Here is a 20833-nt window from a genome sequence, read left to right as displayed (position 1 = left end):
CATGACATTTAAAGAAATAGACGGGCCCTCAGAGTGCGGGGGGGGGGGGGGGGGGGGGGGGCTGGTTTACACTAAGTTTAGTAAACACTGGATGCCAACACTGTTTACATGTTCAGATCAGTGTTGGTACAAACTGTTTACATCCTGTGTTTATCACTGTTTACTAAACGACCACAGTCAGTGAGGGGGTTAGTGATCCTTTCATCTCTTCTCTGACACTCTTTGATCATGATTACTGACCTCTGATCCCGATTCTTGTTCCTGATCAACGATCTTTGGGCTTTGTCAAGAAGATCATGTTTCTATTGTCATCCATTTGTCTGACTTTGAGCCTCTAACCAATGTAATCAGGATAAAAGATCAAAGACAGAATCTGGATCACAGCAATCAGGACCAAAGCTCCTTCTACACCTGATTGGTGGTGTATGGCTTTCCCTGGCACTTGATTGGCTGAGCTCACCTGACTGAGTTAAGCAGTTGTGGGTGGAACATGGACAGAGGAGGGTCCCAGAGGACTATGAACAAGAACCACTTTCTCAGTAGAGCTTCAGCACTTTGGCCGGGTGTATCCGCCCACCCTCTAGGTCCAGTTCTTGATTGCGAGTGGAGTCAGGGACTGCAGAATATGATCAAGAGGGTTTGTGTGCACTGATACGAGTGAGGAGCTCCAACAGTCGACGATCATCTCACTGCACCTTGCTGAGACACAAATGACAGACGGCACACACAAACACCGTCTCCCTCTGGGCCTCTGGAGCTGAACACACACAAAATAACCAATAAATAAAACTATACTGACAGGGAGATCATGTGATGAGAGTAAGTAAAGGCCGGTGTCGCAGACTGAATGGTCCGCACCTAAAAATTGGTCCGCTCTGCCTCCACTGCGCATACATCATTTCGGAGCTCAGCCACTCCTCTGAGACAGACTCTCTTCACCCAAAGTGATCAAATAGATTAATGTGATTATTAAACATCAGAGGACAAAGTAAAACCTCTTAAATCATTCTAAAGTCTACGGTTCTGTTGCTGTTAGATCTCAGTGCTGCATTTGATACCGTGGTTCATCATATTTTACATGACTGGCTGGAAAATCATTTTGGGATTACTGGGAGTGCCCTTGCATGGCTGACATCATACTTGACCAGTCATTCTCACTGTGTTTTGTACAGTAACACTACCTCTAACCCTAGTGACATGAAATTCGGGGTTCCCAAGGGATCCATTTTAGGCGCCTTGCTTTTCTCCCTTTATGTAGCACCCTTTGGGCATATACTGCAGCGTTTTGGGATTACTTTTCATTGCTATGCTGATGATACTCAATTGTACATACCGATAACTTCTGGTGATCTCATTCACATAAAATCGTTAGAAGTTTGCCTTTTATCAGTGAGAAGCTGGATGTCTTGAAACGTCTTACTTTTAAACTCTGACAAGACTGAAATGATGGTTCTTGGTCCAGTGAGACATCGGCATCAATTTGACCAGCTGGCGCTTAGCTTAAGTTTGTGTGTTATACATCATCACACTGACAAAGTGAGGAACCTTGGGGTAATTTTTGATCCTACATTGTCCTTTGACCTCCACATTAGAAATATTACTCTGTTGTGATTTGGCGCTATATAAATATATAAAATATAGCGAAGATTCGTCCCATCCTGTCTATGGCTGATGCTGAGACTCATACATGCATTCATCTCTTCCAGATTGGATTATTTTCCTATTATAGTGCAGCAGAATGTTGAGAGCGGAAATGGTGATAAAAGCATCAAATTCAGCAGAAATACTCCTCAGACAATCCTCTTTTGAAAAAAAAACAATTGGCCACTTGAATTTTCAGTTGGCGTTCAGGTAGAGTTCAACTGAAGAATTACACAGGAGTCAAAATTAAAAGATCCTCCAATCATATTGAAACCTATGCCATATTACTTGCCTGATCATAAAGATTACAAAAAGGTATAGTTTGGAAGGTCTGTAACTGAATTCTATGGAGTTATGGGATAAAAACAGCAAGAATGGTGACAAAGGTCAGTGTCGGTTTGAACAGGGGTCAAAAGTTAAAGTTGCTCCAATTTTGGTAAAAAGTGATGCAAATTACTAGTTAACACAGTTTTAAAAAGGAATAGTTTGGACCATGTATCATCCTTACTTATCACGTTACGGGGTAACATATGACACATGTCATAGAATCCAATAGACATAGACCTTGTTTGACCTTTACTTTGGACACCAATTTCAACATTGTCAACACTATTCCATTTATTAATCCTATTAGCTCAACCAATAATTTGCATCACTTTTCACCAAAATTGGAGTAACTTGAACTTTTAACCCCCGTACAAAATGAAAATGACCTTTGTCACCATTCTTGCTGTTTTTATCCTGTAACTCCATAGAATTCAGTCACAGATAGTCCAAACCATACCTTATTGGAATCTTTATGATCTGGCAAATAATGTGGAATATTTTTCAATATGACTGGACCATCTTTTAATTTTGACCTCTGTTTAATTCGTCAATTGACGCCTACCTGACCACCGATTGAAAAGTCAAGTGGCCAATCAGTTTTTTCAAAAGAGGAGCGTCGAAGGAGTATTTCTGCAAAATTTGATGCTTTTATCATCATTTGCATGATTGTTTCAGTTATCTGCTGCACTATTAGCCTATTTTCTGGTTTACTGCAGTCCAGCATTAGGGGTCTGCAATTAGTTTAAAATGCTGCTGCCAGACATTTGACAGGAGGCAGAAGGTTTGACCACATTACACCTGTTTTGGCGTCCCTTCACTGTCTTCCTGTCTCTTTGAGGTCAGATTTTAAGGTTACTGGCCTATAAAATTGTTCATGGACTGACACCTCCCTACCTGGCTGACATGGTTAAGTCCTACGTACCGGCTCGGGCCTTGCGCTTGCAGGGAGCAGGACTGCTGTGTGTTCCTAGGGTGAATAAAAAAGTGTATGGGTCAGAGCCTTTTCCTATCGTGCCCCAGCTCTGTGGAACGATCTCCCTGCATGGATATGGCTGCTGGAGTCTGTGGAGATTTTTAAGTCCAGATTAAAGATTCATCTTTTTACTGTTTTATCATTATTATTTGCGTGTTTTATTCTTTTTATTTTTCCTGTTTTTATTCTTTTATTGTGGTTTTTGAATCTTTTGATTCATGTTGTTCTTGTGTTGTGAGAAGCGCCTTGAGGTGACCACGCTGTGAGTTGGCACTATCCAAATTAATAAAATTTGAATTTGAAAGTCAGTTTAAAGCAGAAACAAGGCGATAATCTGTGATGCTCTGAAATGATGGAGGCCCAGTGAACACAACAGCTAGCAGCTCATGTAGCTGTGGCGCTCTGATCACTTCCTCTGTCTTTTATTCTGAAATAATGCTGAATTTATGTGGAAATGATTGCTGTATAAAAGCTTCAGATATCTGTCACCGAGATCACAGATGATGACTGGAGGCAGTTTGAAGCAGAAACGAGGTGATAATCGGTGAACCGCAGCTAATGACGCATGCACAGTGAAGGGAGGGCGGACCAATTTTAGGGAGGGCCATTCGGTCGCCGACACTGGTCTTGCCGTTCTCACCTGTTGCTCCCATGCACGACCTGAGCACCTTGAAGGAGCAGCAGCGTGAACAGAAGCTGTTACCACAGTTACTGCAGCTCCGCTGCAACAAACAACAGCACACAGAGCGTCATCATTCAGCCTCACAGACCCGCTGCCGTCTCAAAACACAGCCAATCGACACACTCACCCTCTTCTTCAGCACGGAGAACACTGCGTTACAGCTGCTACAGCTTCCTTTGGAAGGAACCAGCAGAAAAATGAAGAAAAACATTCAAGCGTGAGTCCAGCTGAGGTCATCAAGCAGACGCTCGCTCACCTGTGCTGGCCACCGGGTAGCGTTTACGCAGTTTCTCCGTCAGCTTGGACACCTTGCTGCGAATCGGCTCATTGCGACTTAGGAGACCATTTTCAGAGATGGTGTCATACTCTGGCGTGCCGAGCAGTACGTCGTCATCGTCCTGAAGAAGAAGAAGAACCAGCAGAAGAAAAAAGACCATTAATGAAGCCAGAGTGACGAACAAAGGTCTAGATGTGAAATACAGATGCACGGACATGTGCACATGGCGTACATCTGAACTACATCACAAGAACACAAAAGATTGAGAGATTTTGTTTGCCATTTGCATTTAGACTCAATAAGAATCAGGATCAAATAGGGAAAACAAAAAATGAATAACATGCATTCAAAATCCAACATAAAAATACAGTGAGATGAGACAGAACATGACAGCACATGTAAAATGAGGCCTGAGACACTGACACGGTAAAAACATGCCGTCAGACGCCATGACGGTTTCTCTCTCACATTTACGGCCGCGCACAACTTCGGCCTGTATTCACGTAGATCTGTTTCTTCCCATCTTGTTTTTTAAGGAAACAACATTGTTGCGTTTACAAAACCGAGCAGGGTGGAACCCCGCCTCCTCTCAGTGCATGCTGGAATACCAGTACCCCACATGACCCCTTAGGGGATAAGCACAAAGTAATGGATTTATATTCATGAAAAATGTCTTTTACACCTTTCCTCAAATTATAAAGGTGTGTTTGCTTTTCTGTATAAACACACATAACATCTGTCTGTTATTAACATGGAGTGAAAACGGCTGAAACACAGAGCGACGGCTGCAAGCCCTCACCCCACCTCTGGAACCATGATGATGACTGACAGGCACAACATCATTTACGAGGTCTTTTAGAAAAGTATCGGACCTTTTTATTATTTGCAATAACCTTATGGATTTGAATCACATGTGACTGCATCAGCCAAGCTTGAACCTTTGTGCGCATGCGTGAGTTTTTCCTGCCTGTCGGTTGCGTCATTTCCTTGTAAGCAGCCTTTGTGTGAGGACGGGTGCTGTGCGCTCCACAGATATTTATTGCGAGGAAAATGGCCGAACGCTTGGAGTAACGCTATTGCATCAAATTCTGCCAGAAACTTGGCGATAGCCAGGTGAAAATGATTCGGAAAATTCAGACGGCTTTCGGAGATGAAGCTATGAGCATGGATTAAGGAGTGGTACAACCGGTTTAAAGACGGACGCACAACCGTGGAGAGCACGCCGCGCTTCGGTCGGCCTTCAACATGCCGAAATGACGAGATCATTTCCAAAGTGCACGCTGTGGTTATGTGGGACCGTCGTGTGACGGTCTGAGAAATTGCGGAAGAGGTGGACATTAGTACTTTTTCGGCACATTCCATCGTGACAGAAGATTTGGGCATGAAATGAGTGGCAGCGAAATTTGTGCCAAAGTTGCTGATGGTGGAGCAAAAGCAACGTCGTGTTGAAGTCTCACAGGACATGCTGGACTCCATACAAAGTGATCCCAGCTTTATGGACACCATAATCACCGGTGATGAGTCCTGGGTGTATGGGTATGATCCGGAAACCAAATTCCAGTCATCACAATGGAAGCATTCCACGTCGCCACATCCGAAGAAGGCGCGCCAAGTGCACAGCAACATCAAGATCATGCTGGGTTTTTTTTACTCCCGTGGTGTGGTACACCACGAGTAGGCAAGACTCCGGTGGTTCAACAGGCGCCTTACTCTCCTGACATGGCCCCTTGCGACTTCTGGCTGTTCCCAAAACTTAAAAGACCATTAAAAGGAACGCAATTTGAGACAAGAGAGGACATTATGGCTGCAACGACGGCGGAGCTGCACTCCATTCCAAAAGAGGCTTTTTTGGAATGCTTCCAACAGTGGCGACACCGCTGGGAGAAGTGTGTGGAGTCCCAAGGAGACTACTTCAAGGGTGATTAGGTTTCCAACGCTCCAGGTAAGCCAGTTTTTTTTCCCCAGCCAAAGGTCCGATACTTTTCTAACAGACCTCGTATCATGTTTTTACAAACTTTAATGCATTTTTCAGTTTTTAGGGAAAAAAAAGGATATTTGAACATGATTTTTTTTCTTTGTGAGTTTTTCTTCAGAGACGACAACCTAAGACACATTGTTAAAACCTGTTTAAATCTGTACTGTAACAGGTTTGGAATAAATGTAACACTTACAAATGCCAACCAACCAACTTTATTTATCAACCAACCACTTTAAAACAGCCATAATGGACCAAAGTGCAGTACAGAGAATAAAAATCATCATAAAAGACATAATTCACATACAACTCTAGACAAAATACAACTAAAATAATTCAAAGCCATAAAAACATGAGTAAAAATAACAACCATACGACAAAAACAATCACATAAAATCAAATAAATGAATGAAGTAAATGTCTTACTAAGTGTCAAAGATCAAGGAGAAGAGAGAGCTTTAAGAGCAGACAGAGATGAGGTCTTTCTAATTTGCTGAGGTAGGTTGGTACATAATTTTGGTGCTGCAACAGCGAATGTTCGGCCTCCTCTGAGCTTCCGTTTAGTTTTCGGCACACTCAGGAGCAGCTGCTCAGCTGAGCTGGGAGAGCGGGTGGGTTTATAAGGGTGTAGGAGCTCAGAGAGGTATGGTGGGACAAGTGCATTCAGGGATTAAAAAAAAAAGAATTTTAAAATGAATCTTAAACTGTATGGGCAGCCAGTGGAGTGAGGCTGAAATGGGGCAAATGTGGTTGTATTTACATGTGCCAGGAGAGACGGGCGATGGAGGATGCACTAACCCCCACATACAGTGAATTACAATAATCCAGCTGAGTAGGAACAAAGACATGTATGTCTCAAAGTGTTGACTGGCTTTATTTTGACCAGCTGCCTCAAATGGAAAAGCTTGATTTGACAACCACTCTGATATGACTGTCAAATTTCAGATCAGCATCCACTTTAACCCCATATCCTGGGCCAGGGAACCCAGATTTAACAGAGGTCCCAGTGGAGCCACCAAAAACCATCACGTCTGTTTTCCTATCATTAAAATTTAAAAAATTCAAAGCCATCCAGGCTTTTATGTCATCAAGACACTTGACTAACGAAGTGACAGAGTGCACATCATTTTTCTTAAGAGGCACATACATCTGATGGTCATCTGCAGTGGAAAGGAATACTATGCTTCATAATTATAAAACCAAGTGGGAGGATATAGAGATAAAAAAGGAGAAGGCCTAAAACAGAGCCTTGCGGGACCCCACATGAGAAAGGAGCAAAGGAGGACACAGAGTTGCCAAGGCCGACAAAGAATGTTTGGTCTGCCAAGTATGACCTGAACCACTCCAGCGCTATGCCCCTGATCCCCACCCACTGCTCCAAGCTAGAGATCAGGATTTCATGCTCCAATACAATTTAACTCCTCCAAAAACTTGAAATCATTTCTCTGAAACTACGAAGAACATTTTTTTTAAAGTCATGTTGCCTGCAGAGCTTCTGTGGAGTTCATGTTGATTTTCACAAAGCATTTGACTTGGGTGGTCCACCCTCTATCTTAGAATCTGTGGGGTAGAGGTGGACTCCGACTATTCTCCAGTAAATTCTGGTATTCTTCAAAGATGTATTCTGGCTCCTACACTGTTCAGTATGTGCATAGATTGGATGCTGGGTCAGATTGTGGAAACCAGCAAATTGGGTGCATTTGTTGGCGAGGAATGTTTTGCTGACCTGGACATTATGGACGATGCCTTGACCTGTGTGGTGTCAGTGGATAGCCTAATTGCAGCCCTTGAGATGCGGAGTGAGAAATCAGAGTGTCTGGGTTTGTGATGGTCATGGATCCAGACGAAAATCCAGGCTTAATGGTGAATTCCTGGATTTGTCCTAGAGAAGTGTATCTGTATGTGGTGACAGTGTTGAACTTGTAGAGCCATTCACTGACCTCAGCAGTGGTATTCATGTCTCTGGGTCCTCAGCTTTTGAGATCCAGAGATGCCTGGAAAGAGCTCATGGAATCATGAGGTCAAAGGTCAGAAGTGTTTGGTGATGCTGATAATTTTGCAGGAGAACAAATGCCTGAGTCTTTAAGGTCCTGGAGCTTTCTGTCTGGGTGTCAGACTTGGACTCTAACCACTGACCTAAGGTGAGGACTGGATGTCTTTGGTACCAGGTCTCTGGGGAGGATCCTTGTTTCTCTGGACATGATCCAGCACACAGGTGCCTCGGTGTTGAGGACCCCAGCAGCTGGAGAGGACAAAGACACACCCACATTTCACCTGGCTGCAGCAAATAGATGGTTGCTTTGGAGAGGTGGGGATGGGGTGTAGTGGACGGAATGCGACCTGTTGTGACAATCTTACCACTGTCCTGGAATACATGCTACATAGAAAATTTAATTTTCTATGTGGCATGTATTCATGTATAATATTAAATTTTGGGGGCCTGGAATGCTTTTCATCTTGTACTCTGACCATTTAATTCCTGACACATTTGGTTCACAGGCTGTACTGGTGACAATCTCTGAGCAGGCCAGTGCGAGTGGGATCCAGTGTGGTGTCACAGCAAATTCAGCAGGACAGATTCATATAGTTTGACCTATCCCAGAGAAGCTCTGGGCGTGGAACATGCTTTGGTTTATCAAGAAGTTACAGTTATCTCACTTAGATACCCATAAAGCACCCATAAAGTGCCATATGACCACACAGGAACCCACTGACTTGAAGAAGCAAAGCAAGAGCACCAATCAAACAGGGGACATGTCTTTTCTCAACAGAGGAGGGCGATACTCACCTGCAAGGCAACAGTATGTTCCTGAGGGCAGTAGAAAAAGGAACAAATGAAACACAAACACATTGAAACAGACTTTCCAAGTTTCAAAGCCCACATTTAAACCCCTTAAATAAGTCTGGACAAATAACTGACAAAACACAATACAGAACGAAAGAAATTTTGTCATCATGAATGCAGCACAAAATACCCACAAAGCCTTTAATTGTCAGGATTGGGCTTTGTTTGCTGTGCTTCTTGTCTTGGTTTGTTGGTTGTTATGTTTAGTCTCTTGTTGGGGTTTTTCTGTTGGGTCTGTCTGTCCCTTTCTCTCTCATCTGTCTCTGCTGAATCTTGGTGGTGGGCGTTTCTCTCTCCCTCTGGTCACGCCCTCCTTCTGGTTCGTTCCACGCACACCTGCTCCTAATCAACACCTCATCACCTGTTTGTATTTAAGCTCCTCTGTTCCTCTTGTCATTTGCCAGATTGATGCGCCTAGTGCCTTCTCTCCAGCTCTGTTTGTATTCTCGACCTGCTTGCCTCTTGTGTGTTCTGACTACCTGCCTGTATCCTTGACCACGCCTTTGCCTGATGTTTTTGATTTTGATATTCTTGTTGGACTGCTTTACTGTGTACCGGACCCCGTTTACTGTTTCAGTAAACAACTTTTACCTACAGAGCTTGTTGTCAGAGTCCTGCATTTGCATCCAGCCGAACCAGTTATCCAGACCTGATAGATCAATCTGGCCAACAATGGACACAACTGACTTGACACCTTTCCAGCTTGCGGTACACCACCATAGTAAGCAGCTTGCCCAGCAAGAGGATCGGCTCAGCACTGACCTCGGTGAGCTCGCTCAGCGACAGGATGCCTTCATGTCCTCGGTGAGTTCGCAACTTAACCAGCTCCTGTCTAAGTTTGAGATTCAGGCCAGCCCAGACCCGGCAAAGGGCAACACCAGCTCTCTCTCGTCGCCTCTGTGGCTTCCGTACCAGAGTCCACCATTTGTAACCAGCTTTCCCACCAGGAATGCTTCTCCGGAGAGAAGGGTGACATCATGCCCTTCATCACGCAATGTAAGTTACACTATGAACTTATGCCCAGATTGTTTCCGTCAGACAAGATGAAGATAGCATAAATGATCTCTGACCTGTCCGGCTGGACTGCGGCGTGGGCTACTGCGGCGTGGAGCTGTCAGTCGCCATCTTGCTCCTCCCTCCGAGCATTCACCACAGCACTGCAGCAGGTATTCCAACACACATCACCGGGATGCGAGGCGGCACGCTCCCTGCTGAGGCTTAAGCAGGGCACTCGTCGTGTGGCTGACTATGCAGTGGACGTCCGCATTGTTGCCACCAAGAGCGAGTGGAATCCAGCAGTACTGCAGGATGTCTTTTTCCAGGGATTGGCTGCAGAGGTTCAAGATCAACTAATAGCCACCGAGTTACCTGAAGATCTGGATGAGTTGATCGCCCTTGCAATCCGGACTGACCGTTGCCTGGCCGAACGTCCTCGCCGGGAGCCGCGTCATCAGCCCCGGGACACCTTCTTTTCGCACTCAAGTTTGACCTCTGTCCATTCCAGTAGGCACGACGTCAACGTCATGGCCGCATGCACCTGACTGAGGAGGAATGCCAACGGAGACGGGACGACAAACTTTGTTTTTACTGTGGACGGTCTGGTCATTTCATTTCTTGTTGTCCAGTCAGGGGTGCCTCCGCTAATTCCCGAGTCTCCATACGGGTGAGTCACAGTTCAGTTTGTCTCTCAGGATCTCAGAATGTGATCACTGCTAAATTGGAATTTGATCATGAAATGGAAGTGGTGCGTGAATTTGTGGACTCTGGCTCTGATGCTAATTTGATGCTATTCTCTCTCGCCAGGTCCCTGCACCTTAAATTGTTTCGCCTCTCACGACCCCTGGTGGTCAGGGTGGCGGACGGCCACGAGCTTGGCCAAATCACTTACAGAACTCAGTCAGTCCATCTCACTATCAATGAGAACCATGTAGAAACAATCAGTTTCTTTGTTCTCGACAAGATGACTCACTCCGTAATTCTGGGGCATCCATGGCTGCAACTGCAATGTCCAAGTTTCCGTTGGACTAATGGTACAATTACGGGGTGGGGTTCTTCGTGTGCTGGAAAGTGTCTAACCAACCCCATGCCACAGTCTTCGTCCGTGACTCCAGATTTAACTGGGGTTCCAGTTTGTTATCATGATTTAGCTGCTGTCATTAGCAAGGTTAAAGCTAAATCACGCTTATGATTGTGTCATTGATTTACTACCAGGGGCCAGTCTCCCAAGGGGGAAGTTATATTCTTTGTCCGCACCTGAACGCACAGCCATGCAGGAGTACATCCGGGAGTCGCTAGACGTGGGGTTAATTTGACCATCATCATTTCAAACCGGGGCGGGGTTTTTCTTTGTGGAGAGGAAGAATAAGACGCTCCGCCCCTGCACCGATTATCAGGGTTTAAATGACATTACTGTCAAGAGCTGCTACCCCTTGCCGTTAATGTCTTCTGCATTTGAGTCACTAGAGGGTGCCAAGGTATTTACCAAATTAGATCTTCGTAACGCCTATCATCTGGTTAGAATCAGACAGGGGATGAGTGGAAGACAGCTTTTAACATTCCTACTGGGCATTACGAATATCTGGTTATGCCATTTGGGCTGACCAATGCGCCGGCTGTCTTCCAGAGCCTCGTTAACGATGTACTGCCTGGAATACCTAAACAAGTTCGTATTTGTATATCTAGATGACATCTTGATCTTCTCTCCCATCCTTGATACTCACACAGCTCATGTCCTAGGGTTTGTAAGAGTAGAATGGGAGGCAGAGCCTTCAGCTTTCAGGCTCCTCTCCTGTGGAACCAGCTCCCAATTCAGATCAGGGAGACAGACACCCTCTCTACTTTTAAGATTAGGCTTAAAACTTTCCTTTTTGCTAAAGCTTATAGTTAGGGCTGGATCAGGTGACCCTGAACCATCCCTTAGTTATGCTGCTATAGACGTAGACTGCTGGGGGGTTCCCATGATGCACTGTTTCTTTCTCTTTTTGCTCTGTATGCACCACTCTGCATTTAATCATTAGTGATCGATCTCTGCTCCCCTCCACAGCATGTCATTTTCCTGGTTCTCTCCCTCAGCCCCAACCAGTCCCAGCAGAAGACTGCCCCTCCTTGAGCCTGGTTCTGCTGGAGGTTTCTTCCTGTTAAAAGGGAGTTTTTCCTTCCCACTGTAGCCAAGTGCTTGCTCACAGGGGGTCGTTTTGACCGTTGGGGTTTTATATAATTATTGTATGGCCTTGCCTTACAATATAAAGCACCTTGGGGCAACTGTTTGTTGTGATTTGGCGCTATATAAAAAAAAAAATTGATTGATTGACTGATTGATGTCTGGTCCATATTACAAACACTCCTTCAAAATGAGTTGTATGTCAAGGCAGAAAAGTGTGAATTTCGTAAGTCTACGGTGTCGTTTTTGGGGTTCGTAATTTTGGAGGGGAGAGTTCAGATGGACCCCGACAAGGTTGCCGCAGTACGTGAGTGAGCGGTGCCCAGTAGTTGCAAGGATGTTCAGAGATTCTTGGGTTTTGCTAACTTTTATCGTAAATTTATCCAAAACTTTAGTTCAGTAGCTGCCCCACTTTACAACGTGACCTCATCATTACGGACGCTCAAGTGGACTCCGGAATGTGACGAGGCCTTTAGGGTCCTAAGGAAATGGTTTACTGAAGCCCCCGTGCTACTCCTTCCTGACCCAGCTCGGCAGTTCGTGGTGGAAGTCGATGCTTCAGATACTGGGTTTGGAGCAATCCTGTCTCAGATGTGCGCCACTGACAGACGCATCTGTGTGCCTTTTTGTCCTGCAAATTGTCAGCCGTGGAGTGCAATTATAGCATCGGCGACCGGGAACTACTAGCAGTCAAGGTGGCCTTGGAGGAGTGGCAACACTGGCTCAAGTGGGCACAGATGCAATTCCTAATTTACACAGATCATAAGAATCTAGCTTATTTACAGTCAGCTAAACGTTTGAATGCCCGTCAGACTCGTTGGGCCATATTTTTTAGTAATTTCGACTTCGTCATTACTTACCGGCCTGGATCGAAGAATGGCAAACCTGATGCATTATCCAAGCAGTACGATGACTCAGACGCTCCTGCTGATCCGTATAACATTTTACTGGCTTCTTGCTTTGTCTCCACCATTACGTGGGAGATTGAGTCTCGGGTTAGGGCTGCACTTGTAACTGAATCAATTCCTGCAGACTGTCCTACCGGGAAGTTGTTCTTTCCGGGATCCCTTAGGGGGGATGTAATTGAGTGGGGACATAGTAATCAATTTTCCTGCCATCCGGCTATTGAGAAGACCTTGTTCGTCCTCCAACAGCAATTTTGTTGGCTGCATATGATTAAGGATGTCACTGAATTTGTGAATGCCTGTCAGGTCTGTACCATGCACAAGTCTTCAACACGCCCTCCTACTGTTTCTTTGTTGCCATTGTCTATTCCAAGACAGCCATGGACACACATTTCTTTGGACTTCATCACCGGCCTCCCTCCTTCCATGGGTCATACGGTAATATTGACTGTTGTAGATTGTCTGTCCAAGATGTGTCATTTTATACCACTGCCTAAACTGCCTTCTGCCAAGGAGTTGGTGGAGGTTATGTTGACTAATGTTTTTCGTTTGCATGGTTTTCCGCAGGACATCGTCTCCGACCGGGGTCCACAGTTCGTTTCGGGTTTCTGGAGGGAATTTTGCCGTCTGCTTGGGGCCACCTCCAGCGTAACATCCGGATACCATCCTCAGATTAACGGTCAGACCGAACGTTTTAACCAAGAGCTAGAAAAGAATCTTAGAATCCTATGTTCACAACACCCATCCACCTGGTTGTCACGGTTATCATGGATCGAGTTAGCACACAATAGTCTTCCGTCTGCCTCCTCTGGTTGTGTACCCGCCATTTACCTCTCCATGGGATTTCGCGTAAGTTGTCTCCTAGGTTCGTTGGCCCGTTTCCCATCACTAAAGTCGTTAATCCTGTTTCTGTTCGGCTCCAGTTACTCAGCTCCATGTGCATTCACCCTACTTTTCATGTCAGTCATGTTAAGCCATTTAGATCTAGTCCGTTGTGCCCTCCAGCCATTCCCCCGCCTGCCCAATGGGTGGACGGGGGGCCTATGTTTTCTGTCCGTCGGCTGCTCGCTTCACGCGGTCGGGGCGTGCAGTATTTGGTTGACTGGGAGGGTTACGGTCCCGAGGAGCATTGTGGGTCCCCTCCATTTTATTTTGGACCCTGGTCTCATTCGTGATTTTCATTCAGCTAATCCTGCTGCTGGGCCATCTGGAGTCAGCCCTTGATGGGGGGGGTACTGTCAGGATTGGGCTTTGTTTGCTGTGCTTCTTGTCTTGGTTTGTTAGTTCTGTTCTGTTTAGTCTCTTGTTGGGGTTTATCTGTTGGGTCTGTCTGTTATCTAGACCTGATAATTATGGAAAAAGTTGAGCAAAAACAGACTTTGGGCCATGATGATGATGAAAAAATAAAGAGTAATGGGGCTTTGTTTACCTCAACGGCATCCTTAAAGTCATCATCAGGTTCTGCCTCCTCAGCTTCCTCAACACTCCCTGGTGACAGGTCCTGTCGTCATGTACACAAAACACATCAGTGAGAAGCAGCACATGGTTCAGTCTGTGTTCAGTAGCTGCCTCACCTCCACACTGGTTGGTGTGGGAGTCTGGTCCAACAAGATGCTGTGTTCTTCACACTCCATCTCTGTGGACTGGGAATGCCTTACATGGAACACCTGTCTAAATTCCAACACAACTGACACCACAGGAGAAACAACATCAACACTTTTTAAACTTTGACGCATGCACAAAGTTCAAAGTTTACCTTAGACCATGTGACCATGTGTACGTTTGTCCATCAGTGACTCATTCTTATAATGTAAATAAATAAAAAAAACACAAAGGGGAGTACACCTTTAAGCTGATGGTGTAGTTGTTTCACAGCAGCTTGTAGACTATCTTACTGAGAATAATCTCTTTGAGCCACTGCAGTCTGCTTTTAGAAATTATTATTCCACAGAGACGGCTCTCACTAAAGTGGTGAATGATCTTCTGCTTACAATGGATTCAGATACCACTACGGTTCTGGTGCTGTTAGATCTCAGTGCTGCATTTGATACAGTGGATCATCATATTCTACTTGATAGGCTGGAAAATCATTTTGGGATTACTGGGAGTGCCCTTGTGTGGTTGATATCATACCTGACCAGTCGTTCTCACTGTGTTTTGTACAATAGCACTACCTCTAACCTTGGTGATATGAAATATGGGGTCCTACAGGGGTCCGTCTTGGGCCCCCCCTGGTTTTCTCACTTTATATAGCACCTCTTGGGCAGATACAGTGGTGTTTTGAATTACCTTTCACTGCTAAGCTGATGATACTCAGTTGTACATGCGGATAACTGCTGGTGTGTCACATATTCTTTATAAAGTATATGAACTTTTGCATTCTGGTGGGCGATATAAAGTTCCTCAATGTAAGTTGAACCATTTTAAAAAGTCATTTGTGCCTACATCTATCAAACTTCTGAATGAGATTGTGTAAAGGGGCAGGAACTGTGTGATGGCTCCATGGCACTTATGGTTATGGGATGTGTGCAACAGGGGTGGGGGAGGATTGTCTGTTATACTGTTAGTTTGTTGTGTGTTATATTTATATTTATGCTGTGTGTTTATATTGGGTGTGTTTTTTATTGTTTTTATTGTGCACTGTATGCAACACAAGTCCAAGACGAATTTCCCTTTGGGACAATAAAATACGAGGTTATGTCAATAAAGTATAGGTCCTTTTTATTTTTTTCAAAAACTATATGGATTTCATTCATATGTTTTTACGTCAGACATGCTTGAACCCTCGTGCGCATGCATGCGTTTTTCCACGCCTGTCGGTGATGTCATTCGCCTGTGAGCACTCCTTGTGGGAGGAGTCGTCCAGCACCTCGTCAGAATTCCTTTGTCTGAGAAGTTGCTGAGAGACTGCCGCTTTGTTTGATCAAAATTTTTTCTAAACCTGTGAGACACATCAAAGTGGACACGGTTCGAAAAATTAAGCTGGTTTTCAGTGAAATTTTTAACGGCTGATGAGAGATTTTGAGGTGATACTGTCGCTTTAAGGACTTCCCACGGTGCGAGACGTCGCGCAGCACTCTCAGGCGCCATTGTCAGCCTGTTTCAAGCTGAAAACCTCCACATTTCAGGCTCTATTGAACCAGGACGTCGTGAGAGAACAGAGAAGTTTCAGAAGAAGTCGGTTTCAGCATTTTATCCGGATATTCCACTGTTAAAGGAGATTTTTTTTAATGAAAGACGTGCGGGCGGATTGCAGCGTCGGCTCGCAGCCGCCGCGACGCTCCGCCACAGGAAAAACACCTCTGTTGGAAGCCTTAAGGACAAGTTGGAACATGTCCAGCTGTTAAACAATTTCTCATATACTCACTCCACTGAAAGCCATCAAAAGCCGCCTGGATTTTACAAATGGTTATCAACACGGAGGTGTTTTTCCTGTGCCGCCGCACCGCGCCGGCTGCGCCCTGACGCACGGACCCGTTCGCACGTCTTTCATTAAAAAAATCTCCTTTAACAGTGGAATATCTGGATAAAATGCTGAAACCGACTTCTTCTGAAACTTCTCTGTTCTCTCACGACGTCCTGGATCAATAGAGCCTGAAATGTGGAGGTTTTCAGCTTGACACAGGCTGATGACGGCGCCTGGGAGCGCTGCACGACGTCTCGCACCGTGGGAAGTCCTTAAAGCGACAGTATCACCTCAAAATCTCTCATCAGCCGTTAAAAATTTCACTGAAAACCAGCTTAATTTTTTAAACCGTGTCCACTTCGATGTGTCTCACAGGTTTAGAAAAAATTTTGATCAAACAAAGCGCCAGTCTCTCAGCAACTTCTCAGACAAAGGAATTCTGAGGAGGGGCTGGACGACTCCTCCCACAAGGAGTGCTCACAGGCGGATGACGTCACCGACAGGCGTGGAAAAACTCACGCATGCGCACGAGGGTTCAAGCATGTCTGACATAAAAACATATGAATGAAATCCATATAGTTTTTGAAAAAAATAAAAAGGACGTATACTTTATTGACACCCCTCGTATATCATATAGGATCATCATCTCACCCACATAAAATCCTTAGAAGATTGCCTTGCATCAGTGAGAAGTTGAATGTCTAGCAACTTCCTACTTTTAAACTCTGATAAGACTGAAATGATGGTTCTTGATCCAGTGAGACATCGGCATCAATTTGACCAGTTAATGCTCAGCCTAGACTCGTGTGTCATACATCACACTGATAAAGTGAGGAACCTTGGGGTAATTTTTGATCCTATGTTGTCCTTTGACCTCCACATTAGAGATATTACGAGGACTGATTTCTTCCACCTGCGAAATAATGAAGATTTGTCCCATCCTGTCTATGGCTGATTCTCAGACCCTGATTCATGCGTTTGTCTCTTCTAGATAGGACAATTGCAATGTTCTATTTTCTGGTTTGCCGCAGTCCAACATTAGGGGTCTCCAGTTGGTTCAAAATGCTGCTTCCAGACTTTAGACACGAAGCAGAAAGACTTAAGATGCATCTATTCTCCCTCTCATATGACTGCATACTGGCATAGCACGGTACTATGTTTCCTATCCCTTTAAAGTCATTTTACTGGAAATGGAACAGGTCTCTGCCTCAACTTTATCTAAATTCTGGGTGTGTTAGTGAAGCTTAGGGCTAGTGGCCGGCAATCACCTTAGTAATTTCTGTTTTTCTGTTAATTTACTGCTGATGAATTATACCTTAGGTGTAATTTTTGCCGGCTGACTGATTCTGCTCTTTTTCTCTCTGTCCGAGGTACAAACGACATTGTGTACAATTGCAGGATTGACAGATCCAAACCACAAGGGGCTGGACTAATCATGAGATACAAGGCCTGAGGCAAGCGTTGCAAGCTACATTCTGAGTTCAGGGGTGACCCTGTTGCAGGAACAAGCCCACTGACGGCGTGAGGAATGCTGGATGACCCCTGCCTGTAGTGCTGATGCCTGGGTGGACTTCTCATCATCTTTATATTATTATATGTTGTTTGATTTCCTGATTTCCATTTCTTCAGCTTTGTAAAATTTTGCAAAACTCTGTAATTGTTAGACTGGCCTAAACAGTGAGTCATCCCTTTGAGTCTGGTCTGTTTGAGGTTTCTTCCTCAATATCATCATCAGAAGTTTTTCCTCACCACTGTCGCCTGTGTGCTCGCTCTGGGGGTTGATAAGGTTAGACCTTACCTGTGTGAAGCACCATGAGGCAGCTTTTGATGTGATTTGGCACTATATAAATGAAATGAAATGAAATTAAAATGGTGATGAATGCAGTCATCAAACAACCATGAAATATGGCATGAAAGAATGTAATTATAGAAGATGGAGATCCCAAAGACTATAAAATGGCTAATGGTACTAAAAAGCAAAAGTGTGTCAGAACAAGCTTGACAAAACAAGAGGATCTGTCCATAAAATGCCCTTTTATTAGCATTAATTCCAATAAAAGTATTACAAAAGAAGAAGTCTTCATGGTTTTTCATAAACATGTCCAAAAAGGAGATTATTTTATAATCAAGGTCATTGCTTCTCAGATCATCATGTCATCAGTCAGTTCTCCACAGCCACAACTTTCTGTGCATGCTCAGTGCTTCTGTAATGAAGAGACATCAGCCATGGATTCTGAGGAATTTTCAGAGAGGTAAATGCCTATAACGTCCTCAGAGAATCCTGTGAAGGCATAAGGAAAGGATCTATGGAGATTTTTAAATCTGTAACTGTTGATAGAACAGTCAGAACAAGGAGCTCTTCCATCAGGTGCATGAATCATCCCTGCTTTGGAGTCTGCTCTGAGGTTGAGAACAGCAGAAGTAAAATGTTAGCTGCTTAACCTTACCACCATGGCTGCCGTGCACTGAATGTTTACAGGTTGGTTCCAGAGGAGGGGCTGGGTCAAACAGAATGTCACTGAGAACACCAATGAGACCCAGCCTCTCATCGGCACTTGACCTGACAACAACAAGGTCTGAAGTCTAGTTTTAAAAACCTCAATGGAACTCAACTGCTTAATTTCATTTGGTGAAGCAGTCCACATTGTTGATACACAATGCTCCATCACCCACAGTTTTTGCTTTATCCCCAAGGACAAAATATAGTCTGCGGCCCTGCGATCAAAGGACATGAACATGGACATAGAGCTGAGCCGTATAAGACGGCATGGAGTCATTCATTATATTCAGTCAACAGCAGAACTTTAAAAGTGACTCTCAGGTGAAGTCAACACAAACCAGCACTGGGCTCGTGATGAAATTCAACAATTCCAGTCAAAATATAAGTGGCCTTTTTTCAATCATCTGCAGGCATTTCATCTTCCTGCCTGATAACTAAGGCTGGGTATCGAGTCAAATTTCAAGAATCGATTTGATTCTGATTCTTAAGATTCAGAGTCGATTATTTCGATTTGATCTGATATTGATTTAGGATAGTGTTATTAAAACCATTTTGTTACCTGATTGTCTTGTTATGCAACATATTAATACTAGTATTATATTGACATTTGACAGCAAATTAATGAAGTATTGGTAGTTAATAACGAAGGCTATAAGACTGGTGACTTGGACCAATCCCCCTCCCAGAATGACAGAGTAGTATTTTCATTTTACAAACATGCTGTAGGGCAGAATTACTGAACAGATCCAGAGCAGCCAAAAGAAGGCGCCAGAGGTCTCAACACCTGGTTCATTGCTCCTGCTGACACACATTTCTACACTCTTCCATGTTTTGGCCTGATGCCTCATTTCTTTTGGCTTTAAAGTAAAGCTGTAACAAAGATTAAAACTATGGCTTTACTTCATAAAATCTGGCCCTCAAAATGCAGGCAACAGTGTTTCAGAGGGTTATGAATTTAATAATTTTGCAGGGAAGAATACCCCCAGTCTCCCCTACTCATGCCTGCAGTGCTCTCTGCGTGGCACACTGCATGGCATGTTGCAGCAGAACTTTTTTCCTGCAGCAAGAGAACGCGTAGTTCTTTTGCAGCATGCCGCACAGGGCACGCTGGGGAAAAAGAGAATGTTTTCCTCCTGCAGGAGCACTGGGGGAAAAGTTCTCCCACAGTGCCCACTGCACGTCCACACCAGGAACCTTCGTGCAATGTCACACGGAAAAGGCACGTTATGGGCAAATAAAATACAGTGTGAAATGGCGGATGATTCTCTTGAATCTCTTGATTCTTTAAATGGCTTTGACAGAGGTTGATGAATAAATTCATTTTAATTTATTTTCATTTATATAGCACCAAATCACAACAAAGTTGCCTCAAGTCGCTTCACACAAGTAAGGTCTAACCTTGCGAACCCCCAGAACAAGAACACAGGCGACAGTGGTAAGGAAAAACTCCCTCTGAAGATTTGAGGAAGAAACCTCAAGCAGACCAGACTCAAAGGGGCGACTCTCTGCTTGGGCCATGATACAGACACACTTGACAATATGAATATACAGGAAATGTTGGGAGTCCATGCAGGTACACAGAACAGGATGCTTGCAGAAGAAGACACCACACCCATTTCTGGATGGAGCCACACGTCAAACAGAGAGAAAAAACAATCAGGCATCAGAAAGACAACAAATACAATATAATTTGTCAGCATTAAGCAACAAGAAAAACAGAAGAAATACTAAGGTGATTGCCGGCCACTAGCCCTAAGCTTCACTAAAAGACCCAGACTTTAGATAAAGTTGGGGCAGCGGCATGCTCAGTTTACGAATAAAATGAATTAAAAAAGTTAAAAAGCATAGAAACATACTATGCCAGTATGCTAGCCATATAAAAGGGAAAATAAGCGCGTCTTTAGTCTCCACAGAATCTGACTTTTATTGACGCAGGGAGATCATTCCACAGAACAGGGGCACGATAAGAGAAAGCTCTGTGACCCGCAGACTTCTTATTCACCTTAGGGACACAAAGTAGTCCTGCACCGTGAGAACGCAGAGCCCGGGTCGGTACGTAGGGTTTAATTAGGTCAGCTAGGTAGGGAGGTGCCAGTCCATGAACAATTTTATAGGCTAGTAGCAGAACCTTAAAATCTGTTC

The 20833-nt window shown here is 44.4% G+C and overlaps 1 protein-coding gene across 3 annotated transcripts in view; it reads right to left on the bottom strand.

The window, feature by feature from the left end:
• Positions 1-303: 303 nt before the first annotated feature.
• The window catches only part of zfyve27 (zinc finger, FYVE domain containing 27), an 83749-nt gene continuing 63219 nt past the window's right edge, over positions 304-20833 (bottom strand). For 2 of the 3 annotated variants that reach the window (XM_034188326.1, XM_034188327.1), the window contains exons 7-13: positions 14360-14472; positions 14215-14286; positions 8664-8684; positions 3880-4021; positions 3751-3797; positions 3582-3663; positions 304-757 (exon numbers count right to left, since the gene is read on the bottom strand). In XM_034188326.1, the coding sequence (XP_034044217.1) occupies positions 687-757; positions 3582-3663; positions 3751-3797; positions 3880-4021; positions 8664-8684; positions 14215-14286; positions 14360-14472 (548 nt within the window). In that variant the 3' untranslated portion in view covers positions 304-686. The remainder of the gene's footprint in view (positions 758-3581; positions 3664-3750; positions 3798-3879; positions 4022-8663; positions 8685-14214; positions 14287-14359; positions 14473-20833) is intronic. The other variant, XM_034188328.1, reaches the window with a different exon arrangement.

This window comes from Thalassophryne amazonica, chromosome 15 (assembly GCF_902500255.1).
Source record: "Thalassophryne amazonica chromosome 15, fThaAma1.1, whole genome shotgun sequence".
NCBI lineage: Eukaryota > Metazoa > Chordata > Actinopteri > Batrachoidiformes > Batrachoididae > Thalassophryne > Thalassophryne amazonica.
The sequence above is the reverse complement of the archived record's forward strand: the minus strand, read 5'-3'. Positions and strand labels throughout refer to the sequence as shown.